This window comes from Macrotis lagotis, chromosome 1 (genome assembly GCF_037893015.1).
Source record: "Macrotis lagotis isolate mMagLag1 chromosome 1, bilby.v1.9.chrom.fasta, whole genome shotgun sequence".
Taxonomy (NCBI): Eukaryota; Metazoa; Chordata; class Mammalia; order Peramelemorphia; family Peramelidae; genus Macrotis; species Macrotis lagotis.
The window spans coordinates 694,684,907-694,704,739 of NC_133658.1; the positions used below are offsets into that span (position 1 = coordinate 694,684,907).

The window sequence follows — 19,833 nt, forward strand, 5'->3', positions numbered from 1 at the left end:
TGGGTTCAAATCCAGTCTCAGATACTTACTGACTGTGAGATCCTGGGCAAGTCAGTTAATGCAGTTTGCCTTGGTTTCCTCATCTGTAAAATGAGTTGGGGAGAGAGATGCAAACCATTCTAGTGTCTTTACCAAAAAAACCCAAATGGGATTACCAAGAGTCCAGCATCACTGAAACGACTGAACAACAACATTTATCAAGTCCTCATCAGGCGTCAGACACTGTGATAACCACTGTAAATATGAATAAAAGCAAAAAAAATGGCAGCTTAGGATCAGAATAGAAAAGGGGGATCTCATTATTATCCTGATATTGCTATGGCTAATCTATTCTTGAATGAGGCACTATCTTTGTCTGTCTTGTATGTACATTGAGAGTGATGATACTGTTCTGTTGCACAGCGGGCAATGAGGATTAATTAGAATCTAAGTCATGTGCATGAAAATTATCATATGATAATTCAGCCATGAGCCATATTGCTTATGGAAGATGATTTAATCAATTGATACAGATGAGGTATAGGAGGGATTTGCACATCTAGTTCTTAATATTTGAATCCACATGATTTCAGTTTGACTCTGTCGAATAGATTTTCTCCTTGTTTCTTTGCACCATTTACTTCTCTTTTTCTTGGTGAAGTAAACAGACTCAGGACTTTCTTTCAAGAGAACTGTAATATCAGGTCAATCAAGTTTGTTTTTGTTGTCAATGATTCCAAATACACCTAGATTTCATTCACTCATTCCTTCATTCATCCATTCAATAAATAATGAATGAAACTTTTCAATGGAAATGGTAGTGATATTTAATCAATGACCCTGGAACTCCTTTGCAGGAAAAAGTAAAGAGTATGTCAGAATCACTGTAGAACAGGCTGAGAATGTGAAAACTTGAATGGGGTAGTTTATAGGACTTCCAAAAAGGGTCAGATTTACATACCCAAGTTGAAAAATTCTATTCACTTTTTTGGAAGTTTCTATATCCTAAACCAAAGTCTTCTTTTGCCTGGAGGTGCATAAAAGATTTCTAAAAGTCTTTAGGAATTAGGATATTTAAGGCATTATGGGGAGGTACAAAGATGACAAAGATATTTTCCTATTTTCATGGAACATCCAATCAATGTCAGCCTTATTGGTGCCATTAAGGTGCATTCCTTTCTTTTTAATGTTTATGTTCTGGATATGTTCTGGATTACAGCAATATTCATTCTAGACAAGGAAAATTTTATATCTGTTTAATATATATTCCTACTTCATAATCCACTATTATTTAGTAAGGGCATTCATTTGATATAAGAGAAACTTTTATTTTGAAAAGAAAGTAATAGCATATACCCCTGGCATTAAAGGTAGGCAAGGTGTTGCATGGTACAATATGCTTTGCTGAGAATGGCTTATTAACACATGCATGGCTTTCAATTTCTGCAGCCATTGAATCTCCCCCAACCATGCCCCCAGCATGCAGGTGTATGTATGGAGGAACATGCTATGTTGATGAAAGTGGTCTCCCCAAATGCAAGTAAGTCTAAATCTGGAGGTCAAGTTTGATGGTTTTCTTCATAAAATTCAGTACTTCAACATAACCATGAAAAAAAGTAGAAAAGGTTTATTAGTCCACTAATTTTTTAAAGAGCTTCCTCCTTTTGGAACATATTTCAGAGAAATGAAGCCAGAATTTTTATGTATTTGGATGACTAATGATAAAAATGGTTATTGGTAGATGCCTTAATATGTATAGGATATATGATGAACAGGAGGGTTATGGTGATGAATTAAGGGGAAAAACAACTATTCAATATATTCAACAGACTTTAAGCATTAATGACTTATTTGCAAGAAATTATGCTAGATAGGAAATGCTTAGATATTGGGGATACCTCCAGGACACTTCTTTAATACACTGTCCTCACCAAACTCACACATTCACCTTATTATTCAGACTTTCATCACCTTTCACCTAGAGAGGTGCTTAACAGAAAGATTTTCTTGTGATGAGCTCCTCTGCTCATAATAACAGAAGTACTTACATTAATTAAAGGAAAAAAAATTGCTGAAGATTGCAACGGACAAGAATGCAATCATTATGTCATTTTTCAATTTCTGCAAAAATAGAGAAAAAAGAAATCAATTGTAAATACTTAGTCTGAACCTGTAGATGCCACTGGTGTACCACTGAAAGTGAAATTGCTATTTTCAATTTGATATTTTTTAGTTTTTTCTTTTGTGGAAATACTATGCTGAATGAGTATGTTGTTTAAGTTAATAAGGCAGGATGTGTGTGTTAAAAATGACAAACAATGAATGATTTTAATTGCATTTTTCAGGTGTCCTAGTGGTTATACTGGAAATTACTGTGAATTAGGATTTTCAAGAGGAATGCCACCAGGAACAAGTAAGATATAAGAATGTGGGGAACTTGGTGGCTTCTTTACTGAAGGTTATAATGTAATCTGGGGCAGTTAGATGGCATTGAAGAATACTGAGCAGGGAATCAGGATATTTCATCTTCCTGAATTCTTTATGCAACCTTAAATACTTACTTAACTGTGTGACCCTGGGCAAGTCATTTAACCTCATTTGCCTCAGTTCCTTCATCAGCAAAATTAACTTGAGATACTTTAATAGCTTTGCTAAGAAAATCCCAAATGGGGTCATGAAGAGTAAGATATAATCAGTTGAATCTATTCTTTTAGGGCTCACTGTTGGCTATGAAGTTCATTAGACCTTTGCCTCCCATGGTATACTCACTCACCTTTCTCTTTTTTTCATAGCAGCGGTTGCTGTGCTGCTGACGATCATCTTGATCCTCCTCATTGGTGCTTTGGCAATTGGAGGTTTTTTAAACTACAAGAGAACAGGCTCCCTTCTGCCATCTCTCCCTAAGCTGCCAAGGTGGGATGTTGATTTTAGATTTTGTGCAATAGACTTTCTGCTTTGCTTTATCGATTATTGCTCTCCCTCCCCCCAATTAAAATAGAAACAGCCTTCTCTCAATGTATATTTCACCTATTCTATTAAAAATTAATAAACAAGCATCCAAAATCATTGTTTTCTCAACATTTTCACTGGAAGACCAGAACAAACAATTAATTTCTAAAATGTTCATGTTACATGGAAGTCTAGGTTACATTTCAGGTAACTCTCTCTGCTTCTTCCTCTGTCTGTTTTCTGTCTCTGTTGCTGTCTCTGTCTCTCTCTTTCCCTATCCTATCCTACAATCCGAGTATGACCTGAGGTTTTTTCCCTCAAGAACTGAGTAATAAAAACTTTCAAGCACTTCTTTTTTTTCTTTTTTTAAAACTATATTTGTTATCTTATTTTTACATCACATCCACCTTCCAGTATATTCCCTCCTTCCCAACTCAGAGAGCCATTTTTTTTTTAGGTTTTTGCAAGGCAAACAGGGTTAAGTGGCTTGCCCAAGGCCACACAGCTAGGGAATTATTAAGTGTCTGAGACTGGATTTGAACCCAGGTACTCCTGACTCCAAGGCCAGTGCTTTATCCACTACACCACCTAGCCGCCCCGCCATTTCTTATAACAGAAAAAAAAAAAAGGACAAAGAAAAATTTCTAAAATTAACTCATTGGAAAAGTCTAATAAAAAAAATCTATTCCATATCTATAGTCCCTAATCTGATAGCTAGATGCCACAGTGGGTAAAGCACTGGGTCTGGAGTCAGGTTGACCTAAGTTTAATTGTGTTTTCAGACATTTACTAGCAGTGTGACTCTAGGCAAGTCACTTAACCCTGTTTGCTTCAGTTTTCTAATATGTAAAATGAGCTAGAGAAGGAAATGCTAAACCACTTCAATATCTTTTCCAAGAAAACCCAAATGGGATCATGATGGATTAAACATAGCTAAAACAACTGAATAACAACAAGTCCCTAATGCCTGCAAGGAAGGACTTCCTCACATCTTTCATTCAGGGTCAGGATTGGGCATTATAATTTTGAGGCACTGAGGTTCAGTTGTTTTCTTGTAGTGGTTCTTTTAACTTCCTTTTTAATAATCATTTTGAATATGGTCTTCCTGGTTCTGCTTACTTCCCTTCATATCAATTCATTTACTTCTCTGCATTAGTCATATTCATTAATTCGAACTGAATAGTATTATTCCATTATATGAATATATTGCAACTTGTTTAACCCTCCCTGAATTGAATGAGTTCATTTTATTTCCAGTTCCTCATTACTACAAAAAAACCCTACGAATATTTGATTATATTATGAAGCTTTTGCCAAGGGGGGGGGTGAAAGGGAGGAGAGGCTGTTATTGACCTCTGAGGAGTTCATGCTTAGCAGTGGAGTCTCTGGAACAAAGAATGAACACTTTTAGTCTCTTTCTTTACATTTCTTGATTGTCAAGCACCTTTTCAAAGGGTCCCTTTGGTTTCCTTTCAGCTTAAGCAGTCTAGTAAAATCTACAGAAAATGGCAGTGGTGTGACCTTCAGATCGGGGGCTGATGTGAGCATGGATATTGGAGTATCAGGTTTTGGACCTGATTCTGCTATTGATAGAGCAATGCAAATGGTAAGGACCATTTCAAATGGATACATAAAATGTGGAGCCATCTCTATTGTTTTGAATTTCTTTCTCTCATATTTAGGTCTGAGTTGTAGAAAACCATTTTTTTTAAAAAAGGATCTTTCTGATATTTTTCTTCACAAATTAGATTTCAGTAATACATAGTTAATGCAAAAAAATGGGATTATTTGTGGAATCAATGTTTTGAAAGTAGAAATAAAATTAGTATTTTCTGCGATCTTTTAGCTCTAAAAAGAATTTGATTAAAATCTCTCATACAATTTTAGAACTATGAGGTTTTTTTAATGCTTTCTGTCTGGAACCATTTTGTATGTATTTGGGGATAATTTTTTTGACTTATAAGGCATATTTTTCTTTCTTACTTTCCAGGTAATGTCCTCCTTCCTTATGATTTTATACCATTTATCATATTATAAATGATTCCTCCTCATTCACTTCCTCCAACCCTTTTCCCTCTTCCACCAACTTGTCTATTTTCTACTGTCCATATATAGCCATTGTTATATTGTACTTTGAGTAGCAAATGGATATTTAACATAGAAGAAACTTATCAAATGAATGAATTAAAAAAAAAACATTTTTTAGGCATTCACTATGTGCTGAGCACTCTCCTAAAGGTTGAGGATATAAATACAAAACCATTTCTCCCTCCTTCTTTCAAGGAGTTTGATTAAAATAGGGATAGGGAAGGACACAGAAAGGGGAATGGTGGTTAGGGAGGAGCATTTTGATTTGGCAAGTCATGAGGTTTATGAATGGAACCAAAGGTGATGGACTGGTATACTTTTATAAGTAGAAATGACAGTATTGATTCAATTATGGTTCCAGAAGGTCAGAGTATAGAGCATGGAGAACATGATCAGGAGAAAAATGAATCATGCCTGGGGACTTTGAGATATGGTTGACCATGTGAGGCTGTCACCCATCAAAAAAGCAATTTTAGAACTAATGAATTTATGTGTTCATGCATCTTAGATAATGCCATCTTCCATAAAGCCCATGTCTCTGCTACCTTTTTTGTTTATAAAGTCTTTAAGATAATTTCTCCTTCTTTTGGATAATTTTGTTTTGACAATAAATGGTGAGACATTTGAAGAAGCTGTGCACTTGGTATTAGGGATCATAACAATAGTATAATTTTCTTTCTTAGAATGAAAATTTTGCTGTGGAGACAGGAAAGCAGCCCATCATATTTGAAAATCCAATGTATGCAGCCAGAGATAGTGTTGTCAATGTTGATCAGCAGGCCCCGGTGAGAACTGAACACATTTCCTATTTGATGAACTCTTCTAGTGCTGTTCTTTTTCCTATTTTTGTTCCATCTGTTTTCTTCAACTCAAAATATATTTCCTTTCAAACAGAATTTAGTTAATTTCTAACCTTGACTTTTTGCAAAGATAGGATTTATTTAAGATTTCCAGTAGTGTTTCAAAAATCAGAACTATTTTATGTCTCATAAAAATTGTTGAAAAATTAGAGTATTTCCCTAGTTGTATCAAGAAGCTCTTCATTTTGAATTGTATAAAGTCATATAATTGTAACTCCATCATTGGATAGTATTTCACCAGGAAGGAGAGAAGAGAAAAAGAAGGAAGAGAAGGCAGAACCTCTCATTAGTTTAGGCTTTAATAGCCAAAAGAAATTTTTGCCCATTCTTGCTGAGCATCAATTCATTGTTAAGATTTAGATTTTCATTAGAATGGCAACAGATGGCATATTTAAATATCAGACTGAAATGTTTCCTTACTGAGGACCAGAAAATTTAAAGTACTGAAAATATTTAACTAACCCTCTGATGTGTGGTTATTAAAGTTTTAATGTCAAATCATTACTGATGATATGTTTTCTTTGTGTCCTTTCTATAGCTATGCCTCTGTAGAACCCAAATAGAAAAACATTTAATGATGGATCTAAGAGATAGGTTATGAACATATAAGAAATTTAGTATATTCTGTCTCTCCATTCTGAATAATTTTAGTTAGATATTGTAATACTTTCTTTTTAGGAAGGATCTCTACAGCTGCAAAAAAAAAACATAGAAAATTTCCGCAAAGTTATTACATCATTTCTATATTTTCAAAGTTACAAATCAACAAGCAATTATTAAATAGTTTCTATGTATCAGAAATTATTCCAAGCCCTGAAGATGCAAAAACAAAACTTAAAAGACCAAACTCAACCCAGAAAAGAAAAGCAGTCCCAAATCTCAAGGACTTTAACTCAAATGAAGGCGACAACATATAAACAAATAGGCATATAGTTGATATATAAAGAATAGATGGAAGTAACCTTAAAGGGGAAAAGTACTGGTAGCTGGGAGATCTGGGAAAGACCTCCTGTTGAAGGTGACACGTAAATTGAATCCTGGAGGAAGCCAATAATTCTAAAAGGTGGAAGTAAAGGGGCAGCTAGGTGGCATAGTGGATAAAGCACAGGCCTTGGAGTCAGGAGTACCTGGGTTCAAATCTGGTCTCAGACACTTAATAATTACCTAGCTGTGTGGCCTTGGGCAAGCCACTTAACCCCATTTGCCTTGCAAAAAAAACCTAAAAAAAAAAGGTGGAAGTAAGGAGGCATTCCTGTGTATAAGAGACAACCGTACAAAGATATGGAAAAGGGAGATTGAGCACCATCTGTGAAGAATCACAGCAAGGAGGGTAGTATGACTACCTGGGAGAGTATATCCTAGAGAGTAATAAGTAAGAAGACCAGAGAAATAGGAAGAGTCCACATTGTGAAGAGTATAAATGTCAAAAAGAGTTTGCAGTAATAGGGAATCATTGTAGTTTACAGAATAGGTGGAATGGCATGGTCAGACCTTTGCTTTAGGAAAATCATTTTGAAAGCTGAATGGAAAAGGAAAAGGAACAGATTTGAGATGGTGGTTACTACAATGGTCTGTGGAATAAAGGGAAGAAGCTGGATGGTTGTTGTGTGAGTGGAGAGAAGGGGGCCTATCTGAAAGTTGTGGTGGAGAAAGAAATTTTAAGATTTAGTAACTTTCTGGATTTGTGGGATGAGAGTGAGTATTCCAGATGAAGTCCAGATTGGGAATTTAGGTGACTAGAAGAATGGTGATGCCCTCAAGCATAATAGGGAAATTTTGAAAAAGGGCTGGTTTTGGAAGGAAGATTCTAACTTTCCAGGCCAAAAAATTCCAGTTTAACAAAAAATATGGATTAAAAAAAGAATAATCTAAAGGAAGATTAATTATTCTAAACTAATCACCCATGGCCCTACAGTATCCTGTTATTCTAAATCTGTTTACTGGCATGTACAACTGATTTTTTTGAATCAAATACTATAGATAGCTTTGGGGGGGAAATGGCTATATAAGAAGAACCAGAAGCATCTTTAATAAATCTGTTTGTGACTGGTATAGAGTTTGGAGATTTTTTTTAATCCTCTGATTATAGAACTAATTTAGTATTTAATATTTTTGTCTTCTGGAAAACTGGGCAGTCTTTATAGTCTCTGCTAGTACAAAGAATTTTTCTCATGTCAAAAGAAGATAATACTTCAAGAATATGTGAGAGCAAAATACTCAATGAAAAAAGTGATTGAAATGAATGAAATATTCAAGAAATTCTGTTTTTATGTTTCTAGTGATTTAATACTATTGGTGGCCAGAATTTAAAGCTTTTAAATTTTGTTCTTAAAGAAGAAATCATTTCTTTTTACCCTTCAGTTAAAAATCTCTTAATCCAAAGCATCTAATTGAGTTTCGATTGTAATTTCATCTTATTGAAGCTGAATAAGAAATTTTAATGTGTTTATAGGTAACTGAATTCAGAAATGAAGATAATCCAAATTATGAAAATCCCATCAGTTCTTCAGAAATTATGGTTGATGAAAAGCAACCATCTACAAGTGTGGGAAAAACACATGTAACAGAAGCTGCCCAGGTAAGCTATGCTTGATTTTAAGAAAGCTTTTCAATTTTGCCTATGGTTTCATTTTTTCACCTCCAGAACTATGTGCATTTCTAGACAGAACTAAGAAACGCAGATTCTCAGATTTGCAATAGTGCAGAGCTAATGGTTCTCCCCTTCCCTGAACACCTCCTTCTGACTCCCCAAACCTTCCAAGTAACATGCAAACAACAATTAGATAAATGTGTGATGTATACTCTGGCTCATATGTATTGGAAGCTGTGATGCAATACTTAGCATAAAATAAATCAGAGAAGGACAACAGACTTTTGCAGTCTAATTTCTTTAAATTCTGGAATGTGATTTTAGAAAAATTGGATTTTATATATTTATAAAAAACCCCAAATGAAAAAGGACATATAAAACATAATCTAGTATATATCCAGAAACACTTAGGGACCCTTTTAGTCAAGTCCTTCTTTAAGAGACAGAAAACTGAGACTCAGATTAGATCATTTTGCTAAGGTAACACAGGTGACCAGAATCCAATCCCAGGTCTTCAGACCTGTATCACATGTCCTAGTGTGTTATGTTTATTGAGGTATATATTCCAGACTAGAGCATATATGCTTAGAAACATTTTTTTCCTTAAATAGAACCCAATTATAGTGCACTTCTGAAGTGTCAAACACAATATGAGTTAAACCACATTAAAATGAAATTGGAAAATATTTTTAAAAAAAATAAAAATACAATTGAAAAATAGTGTTAATATGTGGTTTTCTAAGTCACTATTCAGGGATCCTTATGGATGGTTTAGTTGACACCATATTCTTTTTTAATTAATTAATTAATTAATTAATTTTTGAATTTTACAATTTTCCCTTAATCTCGCTTCCGTCCCCCTACCCCCCCACAGAAGGCAGTCTGTTAGTCTTTACATTGTTTCCATGCTAAAAATTGATCTAAAGTGAATGTATTGAGAGAGAAATTATATCCTTAAGGAAAAAATAAAATAAAATATAAGAGATAGTAAAATTGCATAAAAAGATAATTTTTTTTAAATTAAAGGTCTTTGTTCAAACCCCACAATTCTTTCTGTTTCCCTGATTATTGCACTGATGAAATGAACAAGTTCATTAAGATTTATCAGCACCCCCAAGTTGCTGTTAGGGTGTACAGTGTTCTTCTGCTTCTGCTCATCTCACTCAACATCAGTTCATGCAAATCCCTCCAGGCTTTTCTGAATTCCCATCCCTCTTGGTTTCTAATAGAACAATAGTTCCATAACATACACATATACCACAGTTTATTCAGCCATTCCCCAATTGATGGACATGCAATCAGTTTCTAGTTCTTTGCCGCCACAAACAGGGCTGCTATGAATATATTTGTCCAAGTGATGTTTTTTACCCTTTTTCACGATCTCTTCAAGTATAGACCCAGTAGTGCTATTGTTGGATCAAAGGGTACACATGTTTTTATTGCCCTTTGGGTGTAATTCCAAATTGTTCTTCAGAAAGGTCACAGCTCCACCTACAATGTATTAGTGTCTCAGATTTCCCACATCCCTTCCAACATTAATCATTGTCCTTTCTGGTCATACTGGCCAATCTGAGAGGTGTGAGGTGGTACCTCAGAGAAGCTTTAATTTGCATTTCTCTAATAAGCAATGATCTAGAGCAATTTTTCATACAACTATGGAACACTTTGATTTCCTTATTTGTAAATTGCCTCCACATATCCTTTAACCATTTGTCAATTGGGGAATGACATTTTTTTTATAAATTTGACTCAGCTCTCTATATATTTTAGAAATGAGTTCTTTGTCAGAAGTGTTAGTTATAAAAATTATTTCTCAATTTACTACATTTCTTTTGATCTTGGCTACAGTGGTTTGATAATTGAAATTATCTAGTTTGTTTTTAATGATGTTCTCCATCTCTTCCTTGGTCATAGACTGCTTCCCTTTCTACAGGTCTGATTGGTAAACTATTCCTAGTTTACTTATAATATTCCTTTATGTCTAAATCCTGTATCCATTTTGATCTTATCTTGGTATAATGTGTGAGGTGTTGGTCTAATCCAAGTTTCTGCCATACAAACTTCCAATTTTCTCTACAGTTTTTATCAAAGAGAGAGATTTTATTTCAAAAGCTGGACTCTTTGGGTTTATCAAATAGCAGATTGTTATAATCATTTCCTGCTATTGCACCTAGTCTATTCCACTGATCCACCACTCTGCTTCTTAGCCAATACCAGACAGTTTTGATGACTGATGCTTTATAATATAATTTTAGATCTGGTAGGGCTAAGCCACCTTCTTTTGCACTTTTTTTCATTAAATCCATGGAAATTCTTGACTTTTTATTTCTCCATATGAATTTACTTAAATTTTTTTCTAACTCATTAAAGTAATTTTTTAGAATTTTGATTGGTAGGGCACCATGTTCTTTTTTTTTCTTTTTAAGGTTTTTTTGCAAGGCAAATGGGGTTAAGTGGCTTGCCCAAGGCCACACAGCTAGGTAATTATTAAGTGTCTGAGATCGGATTTGAACCCAGGTACTCCTGACTCCAAGGCCTGTGCTCTATCCACTGTGCCACCTAGCTGCCCCTACCATGTTCTTTTTGAGTTACCAGTGGTGTACTTGGATACTTGCTGTATTGAATGTTGTTTTGTTTGGTTGTTTCAGTATGTATTACTCTGTGACCCTGTGAACAATATCAGGCCAATATTGTCCGTGATTTTTTTTTTTTTTTGGCAAAAATATTAGAGTGGTTTGCCATTTCCTTCTCTAACTCATTTTACAGATGAGGAAACTGACATAAATAGGGTTAAGTGACTTGTCCAGGCTCACATAGTTATCAAGGCTCTGAGACTGCATTTGAATTTAGGTCTTCCTGACTCCAGAACCAGAACTTTATCCACTGAACCATCTAGCTATTTCTCCTAATGCTAACTATATGCATACAAACATCTGTGGAATTGAATTCCTGGACAACTGAATCACTGTATTTATCAACTTTTGCCACTGGGTGGCAATTGGATGTACTTTTGACATAGTCTAGTAGCACTGATGCTTCTTGGCCACCAGATGGCTTTTGTGCTCTTTTTCTGGTCAATCTGGCTTTAAAAAATGAGAAATCTGTAATTTATAATTTTCTTATCAAAACCCTGTCATATGAAATTCAGTGGATTGAAAATTCAAATCTATTTCTTTATAAACAAAAATAGATGTCATAGGAAGTGAGAAATGTATTCAAGAAGTTTTTTATTTAAGTTTTATATAATAATGCATGTTGAAGTATAGACACCTTTATCTCTTATTATTAGAATTGATCAATGATTAATTAATCAATAATTAGTCTGTGAGCAGATCTGTCATATGCCCATTTGATTTACAATTCTTTTTAAAGTTACATAAATGAATCTCAAAGATATTCATGAATATAGAATGTAGGAGGCATGACTAGAGAACAATCTAAAAGAGATCTGGAGATTTTATTAAGTTATTAGCTCATTATGAGTCTGTTGTGTGTTTTAACTTTCAAAGAACCCAAAACTTTGCCAAAAGGTACAGGCCTGATGAATTCTGACTGGGTCCAATCACATCTAAAGAATTGTGCTCATTTCTGAGACCATGTTTTGACACAGAAATTGAAAAGCAGGAGCTCACTCATAAGAGAGCAAGTATAATGTTACAACTGGGGACTATGCGATATGAAAAATATTTTAAGGAACTGGGAATACACTGGAGAAATGAAAACTTAGGGGGAGGCTAGGTGGTGCAGTGGTGGGGCAGCTAGGTGGCACAGTGGATAGAGCACTGGCCCTGGAGTCAGGAGTACCTGAGTTCAAATGCGGCCTCAGACACTTAATTACCTAGCTGTGTGGCCTTGGGCAAACCACTTATCCCCACTGCCTTGCAAAAAAAAAGAAATGAAAACTTAGGGGAAACATGATAAGTATTTAAGTATTTGGAAACATCATACAAAATAGAAGAGAATGAAATATTTAGATATTGTCTAATAGATATTGTATCACTATTCTGTGTTTCACACTACAAGTAAGTTCTTTATAAATATTATCTAATTTGATCCTTCTGTTTGATCCTCTGAGTTATGTACTATTACTATCCCCATTTTACAGTTGAGAAAACTGAGGTAAAGAGAGATTAAACCCTGGTGGTCATCCATCTCATTGTAAGAGAGATTCAAAATGTTGACTCATGTGCCATCTAAGTTCTGAGGTCAAGTGGGCTAATGGGAAAAAGATGGTAGGAAGGAGATAGAGATGGGAGTGTAGGGCACCCCTTATGGTATCTGGTCCTGTTGCCTGGGGTGTCTGGTTAGGTTCTGGCACAGTCATTTTGGGGAAGTAGGTTCAGTCAAGGTCAGGCATTTAATTGATGCTAGCAAACTGATGTTAGTATAGTAGGTCTAGCTGAAGATAACATTTGAAAGTATCCCTGATCACATGACCATCTCTAGCTTGCTTTTTGTTTGTCTTCTGTCAAAGAAAATAGAACCTTGACTTGAAAGAGAATTTTTCAGGCATATTTTTCAAAGGGCTGTTTTCCCCTCTTGAATGTTAAATATATTTTCCTCCAGACCAAGCACCAAAAACCTGAATTTCACAAATGCGGTCTTCCAGCCCTGACAAAGCTCTGGGCAATTACAGATTTGCTTTCACAGCTCATTTTTTCCCCTTTCTGCATTTTGAGAACCATATTCTCAACGCTCATCAAACAGAGTTCTTGTATCATCATTTTCCCTAGATTAAAGAGATGTTGTGGCTTAACCTGATTGAATAGGAAAACGTGACTGGGGACAGGATAGTGACTGATTAACTCAGGATGAAGCCTCCTTAACTATCCATCACCAAAAACAGTTTGAGGGAAGCCTAGAAGAGGAGATTTCCTAGTCTCCTGAGCCTTCAATCCAGTTCCATGGATTATTAACTGATGATTCAATGTGATACTTAATGGGACTGGACTGGATGCTGACCTCAGACTTCTATGGTTGAGTGAACCTGTTGCCCCTGGTTGCTGGGGTTTAGATATTTGTTCTAATGTTGGCTATACCTGTGATTACGTGACTGTTTCAAAGGAGGCAGCAATTTAGTTGCTAAGGGTGACAAAAAAAGCCCTGGGGACTCTCAGCAGGTTGTCTTTCACCTGAAAATATGCTCAAAAGAATCCAGGTTAGGAACATGAAACCTCAGTAGCTCCATGTTATTATTTTTCTAGGCTTTCCTAAAAAATATATTTGATTTCCCTAGGTGATAAAAGTAAAAAAGGTACAAGCTCTACTTCTTTTGTTAGGAACTTTTTGATTTTGAATTCAGGCAAGACCTTTTACAGAGTTTTATTACTAAATCAGACTGGCTAGTCCACACAAAAAGCATGTGATCCAGAAAGTTTTTTGTCTTCCTTCCAAAAGAGCTGAGTTCCTGGCATGGTCATACTGAGGAAGATTCAAAGACCCAATAGATTATGGAACAGATTGTTCCACAGTTTTTACAACTATAAAATGAGGATAATGATGCTTATCTTTCATAGTTGTTGTGAGAAAATGCTTTATCAACCATAAAATACCATAGAAAAGTGAAATGGTTCAGGGGGAAAAAAACTAGTTTAGAGTTAGGAAGAGTCCTTCCAGTCATTTTTGTGTCTTGGATCCCTTTGATAGTCTGATGAAATTGTGGACTTTTCAGAATATTTTTGAACCCAACAGACATGAGCTCAAATTCTGACTGACTCTGAGGAATCATTTAACATGTACTCAAAAAACTCCTAGGACTTAGCTACTAAGTCATGGACAGTTGGGATCTGTTTGGTAAGGAGATTTATTTCACAGTTCTTTCAACATTCTATTGGACTTTGGGTGGCTTACATACCACAAACCTGGTAAATTATGACATTTTTAGGCTACTTCGTGTATTTCTTATGCACACAAAGCTATAATCACTCCCTCACTTGCCCTTGAAAAGCATAAAACATGGAATAGTCTGACCCTACTTCTATGCTTTCTGGCAAGATGAATAGACAACAAGAAAAATATTGAGTCTGTGAGCAAAGGACTTGAGAGATAGTATTCAAATCATTTGATTTGTGGCACTGAGACATGGGCTACCCCATCACTGGTCCTGCCACTGTGATTTCCAGTGGGTTTGTTAAGAATTTCTTGATTGTTTGTCATTGGTCTCTGTACTTTCAGGCTTTTAAAACAATTATTGGGAAGTAACTAGGCTATAATAAGAGGTTATATGGAAAATTAGCTAAAGAACAGGAAGTCAATGCAGAAAATGATGTTATAATCCAACTTCTTCACTTTATTTTAATGTAAAATCTGAATCATATTTAGGACCAAAAGTAAACTCAGGGGATAGGGCTTGGACTTTTTTTTTAAATTATTATTGGCCACTCCCAGATGTACTTGGAATTATGCTATCTCATTTTATCCTCACGGCAACTATGGAATTGAAATGCTGTCATTATCCCCATTTTACATATGGGGAAACTAAGGGAGTTGTAGGTAAAGTGACTTGCCCAAGGTCACATATCTGCTAAGTGTCTGAGGCTAGATTTGAATTCAAGTCTTCTTGAATCCATGCCTGGCTCTGTCCCTACTGTGTCACTAGGTGCCCCAATGAAGAAATTCCCTCTACCAGTACAAGTTTGCAGACAGTTACCTGAGGTACTGAAGTGTTGTGATTTGTCCAGGGTCACTAAGCCAGAATGTGTTGAGGTGAGACTTGAATCCAGGTGCTCCTGGAGTCCAGCTCACTGTTGACTATGGTCAATCCTTCAGAGAAGGAAATTGAGTCCTAGAGAGTATAAACAATTTCTCAAGGGAAATCAGGTCAAAATCAGCTATGTCTGTCAGGATTTACTTGTGGCACATACTTTGACTTTGGTCTGAAAGTTTTATTTGGACACTGGTATAATGACCCATTAATCAAATCTAGAGGTAGAGGGACTGAAAAATTGAAGGTGGGAGGAACTTTGAAATTATTAGTTAAAAAGATTAAAACCATAAAATCATGTTTCAGCTATTGTTTGGAGACCAGGGACAATGCTAAAGTATTCAGAGGGCCAACTAAAGGACAAGAACCCAGATTCCTTTCTTTTTGGGGGGAGGAAGTAAAGTGGGAAAACTAAAATCTCATTATTGAAAATTACCTTTTTTGTTTCCCTCTACCCTTCTCTCTTCCTTTAGGAGTCAAAATGGAATTTCTTCAAACGAAAATTGAAGCAAAGTACCAACTTTGAAAATCCAATCTATGCAGAGGTAAACTATTTCCTTAATTTTTTCCTTTAGAACCAAATTATTTTGCCAAAGTATGTCACATATATTTTTGTTCTTCCTCCTCCTCTTTTTTAAAACCAATACCAAAATTTGACCCTATTCATGCAAATTTTTTCCTTCCCACATATATGTTTGTCTTTCCAGTTATGCAAGGGAAATCAGTCAATTAGTAGGTGTTTATTAACTATCTACTATGTTCTAGTTACTGTACTTTAGCATTTACGATACAAAAAGAGGAAAAAGAAGCTCATGATCTAATGCATGAAGATTATTTAGGTGTTAAGGAGCCTTGTTGGGGGGCGGGGAACTGTAATGGATACTTGACATGGGGTCATCTTGTATTTACAAATAAGCTTCCAATTCTCACACATGTCAGGACATTACCCTTGTACTCTTTAGTCTCCTTCCAAAAAGGACAAGCAACAATAGCAACAGCAAGAAGGAGAAATAAACAATTAAAAGAGGAAAGAAGTAGGATTAAGAAGAGTTGGGAAATGGCTTTCTATAGAAAATGGAATTTAATTTAGGACTTTAAATGAAGATGATAGATGAGGGAGAACACTCCAAGTATAAAGGTCAGTCAAAAACCAAGAAAGTCTTGTTCATGGAACAAGAAGAAGACTGGTATCACTGGAATAAATAATATATGTCAATGAGTGATATATAAGCAGGAAAGAAAAGAGGAGGCTAGATTATGAATGACTTTGAATGCCTTACAGAGCATTTTATATTTGACCCTGGAGACAACAGGGAGGCAATGGAGTTTATTGACTAGAGGTCTGACATGGTTGGACCTACACTTTAGGAAAATAACTCTGTTGGCTGAATGGAGGTCAAATGAGAGTGAGGAGAGACTTGAGGCGGCAGATCCATCAGGTTATTGCAGTAACCCAATCAGGAGGTGATAGAAGCCTGCACCAGAGTGGTGGCAGTGTCAGAGCAGAGGAGAGTGTGTATTTGAAAGATGCTGCAATGGTGAAACCAACAGGTCTTGGCAATATATGGAGTTTTGGACATAAGTGATAATGAGGAGTCAAGGAAGATATCAAGATTGTGAGGCTGAGGGACTGGAAAGGTGATGTTGCCCTCTACAATAATAAGGAAGGAAGGAATTGAGGGGTAAGGATTAGGGGGGAAAGATAATCAGTTCAGTTTTAGACATGTGTTTAAGATCTCTCTTGAAGATCCAGTTTGAGATGTCTGAGAGGCAGTTGAAGATGAATAAAGGTCAATAATTCTTAAATTATTCTTGTAGATGGAGAAGGAACAACAGGAAGCTTCAGTTGCTGTGCCACCCCCCTCTCCTTCAATTCCTGCAGACATAGTTCAAAGAAAAGACCAAACTCCAGCTTACATAGCAACTGAAGATACATATAAAGATACTGCTAACCTTGTTAAAGAAGATTCTGAGGTATAACTAGTGCCCTTGATTTTAGGGAATAATTAGAAATATACTTTTGCACATATATTTTTTACAGATGGAAAAAGGTTAACGTTCAGTACTTTATAAAATATATACATATATAATATCTTGACTATAGTTGGAGATGTCTGTGGAAACTATGCCTCATGTGTTTTTTTACTTATGTCAACTCATATTTTTATGAAGAATTATCACAATGTACTATATGTATATCTTTGCACTGAAGCTGTCTGAAAGTAATATTATAAATATATTTGTATATTTGTAAATTTGGAAAGATCATCATGTCATTGATATTGCTAATAAAAATGTCTGCTGAATTGGTTATTGTATCTGTAGAGATAAATTATTCAATGGAGGGAAAAATAATCAGATAAATGATACCATATTTCTCATCTTCAGATTTATTTAAGAAATAGGTTCTGGACCATGTCATAATGTCCATTTGTATACACTAGTACCGAATTATTGTGAATGGTTAAATTCCAAATTCTTTCATATTAAAAGAATGTGCTACACACATACATACACAACACACACACACACACACACACACACACACACACACACCCCAACATGTAAAGAATGTCTATAGGCCCTTCAGTTTATACAGAATATAGGACAATAATTTAGTATATCTTAGTTCAAAGACTGACAACTTAAATAGCCATTGGACATTTTTATGTTGTTGAAGAAGAATGTGTGTGCTATCCCCCTCTCTGTGGGTTTTCCTTTGAACTGCCAATTAAACATTTTTATTTGTAGTGTCTTTAAGAAGATTCTGTATCATTAGATGCTGGTGTCACACTAAGTGATATTTTATACTTCATCTAATGATATATATTTTTTCTGATGTTGATATATAGAACAAGTCACTCATTTGACTGGCACCTCAAGCAGTTTTTCCTGAGGACTGAAATGCTAGACCCTGAAAATGCTTAATTATCTGCCTTTTCCACAAGTAGTTTACAAAAAGTTCTAGCAAATCAGAACTCAAACTTTAGTTTTGGAGGTACTGGGCAAATTTCATTGTCATTGACTTTTTATTTCCTGAAGTGGATATGAATAGAAAGGGAAACAATTTTAATAATAATAATCATTATTAGGTTCTCTGGTTAAATCCATGTATTTGTACCAGAACGTACTGAATAGCTTAGTTTTTCTTTATAAAAGGATACTGTAGTTTACATAACAGGAACCATTTAATGAAAGTCTAGGGCCACTGAAAGAATGTATAATTTAACATTTCTAGTCACCTCCCCCAGCTAACCATGCCTATAAACTGCAAACTTAATAAGTGTACAATGAATGAATTATATACCACTGATTGTTCTATACCTGAGTTCACATATTTGTTCCCAATGTTTAGAGCTGTTAATGTAATTATGATGAAATGTATTTTGATTGGAAAAGCAACTGGGAAATGCTGCTGCTAAATAAATCTAATAAATGACTTATTTTATCAGACTTATACTTTATACCTTCTTGTGTCTTGCCCATGAACCATTTCTCTTGGACTTTGCAGAGATCCCAGAAAACTGAGTTTTTATAAATAGCACCAGTTAAAATACTGTAGGTGGAACTTTCTTGGTTGAAATGTAAGATTACTTTTTTGAAAAATCCTCAAGATTTCCAGGATGGAGCTCATTTCATTAGCAACATACTGTCCTGAGATATTTCATTATAGGAAATAGGGAACATAATTCTAGTTAAGTTTATCAAGCATTAATTTAATATCCAATATGTACTAGACAATGTTTAAGTGTTTGTATAAAAGGAAAGGTAAAATCCAGTGTTTCACTGCATCTATGATTTTGTCAATAAAAGTATTTTCTCCAACCATTCTGTTGGATGCCCAATACATACAGCTTTTGTGAATATTCTCCCATAAGATCACCACAGAGGGTCTGTCCAACATGTTGTAGGCTTCCTAGAAACAATCAAGTGTTGTTGGAACCCATATAGTAAAAAAATATTATGAAATATTGCCTAGAATGATGCATATTTGTGATCCTCTGGACACCATTAGGTGTATTCAGTGACAAACTTAGACAACCCAGTTAAAGTATATATTGGGGAAGAAGAAGGGACTGGGCTTACATTTATAGCCCCCAGTATTGTTTCAATAAGTAATATGTTAGTGAAACAATATTTTTGAGTAATGGAGAAGAGTTTTTCTTTTTCCATTTTAGGGGTTTGGGATGACCACATTTTAATTCAATTTCTTATTTTGTATCTTCTAAAAATAAACATGGAAAGGAAGTTTGGAGTAGGTTGGAGGGAAGAACTTTATTTTTGAAAGGGAAACCAGCCAAAAGCTGATCTTTCCATAATATTGCTCACATTCTTATAAAGCATTAAAGGGGATAGGGATGCATTCAACTAGGGTCTTTGGCAGTAAACAATTGTAAGGCAAGGAATTATTCCAGACAACATGGAGGAAGGACTAAAGAGGAAGAAGTAACTTTGAAGGAAATGAGGGGCAAAATCCAATTCATCCACTTTTAAAAGCAATTTTGATTAGAAGACTAAAGGGGATTCTGGAATTCTAGATTCCATCCACATTTCCATGAGGGTATTGTCAGGAAGACAATACCAAGCAAAGCTGTTTGGAAAAGCAGAACACCATCTGTTAGTACAAATGCCAGCCTGATGATTTCTAATGAGAGGAGGATTGT

At 35.3% G+C, this 19,833-nt stretch overlaps 1 protein-coding gene across 2 annotated transcripts in view; it reads left to right on the forward strand.

The window, feature by feature from the left end:
• Window positions 1-18,623, forward strand: part of LRP2 (LDL receptor related protein 2) — a 255,216-nt gene extending 236,593 nt beyond the window's left edge. Inside the window, exons 72-79 of one of the 2 annotated variants that reach the window (XM_074215768.1) lie at window positions 1,429-1,519; window positions 2,325-2,392; window positions 2,772-2,892; window positions 4,405-4,534; window positions 5,700-5,801; window positions 8,329-8,454; window positions 15,643-15,714; window positions 16,988-18,623. In XM_074215768.1, coding sequence (XP_074071869.1) covers window positions 1,429-1,519; window positions 2,325-2,392; window positions 2,772-2,892; window positions 4,405-4,534; window positions 5,700-5,801; window positions 8,329-8,454; window positions 15,643-15,714; window positions 16,988-17,149 — 872 coding nt within the window. In that variant the 3' untranslated portion in view covers window positions 17,150-18,623. The remainder of the gene's footprint in view (window positions 1-1,428; window positions 1,520-2,324; window positions 2,393-2,771; window positions 2,893-4,404; window positions 4,535-5,699; window positions 5,802-8,328; window positions 8,455-15,642; window positions 15,715-16,987) is intronic. The other variant, XM_074215769.1, reaches the window with a different exon arrangement.
• Window positions 18,624-19,833: the final 1,210 nt, after the last annotated feature.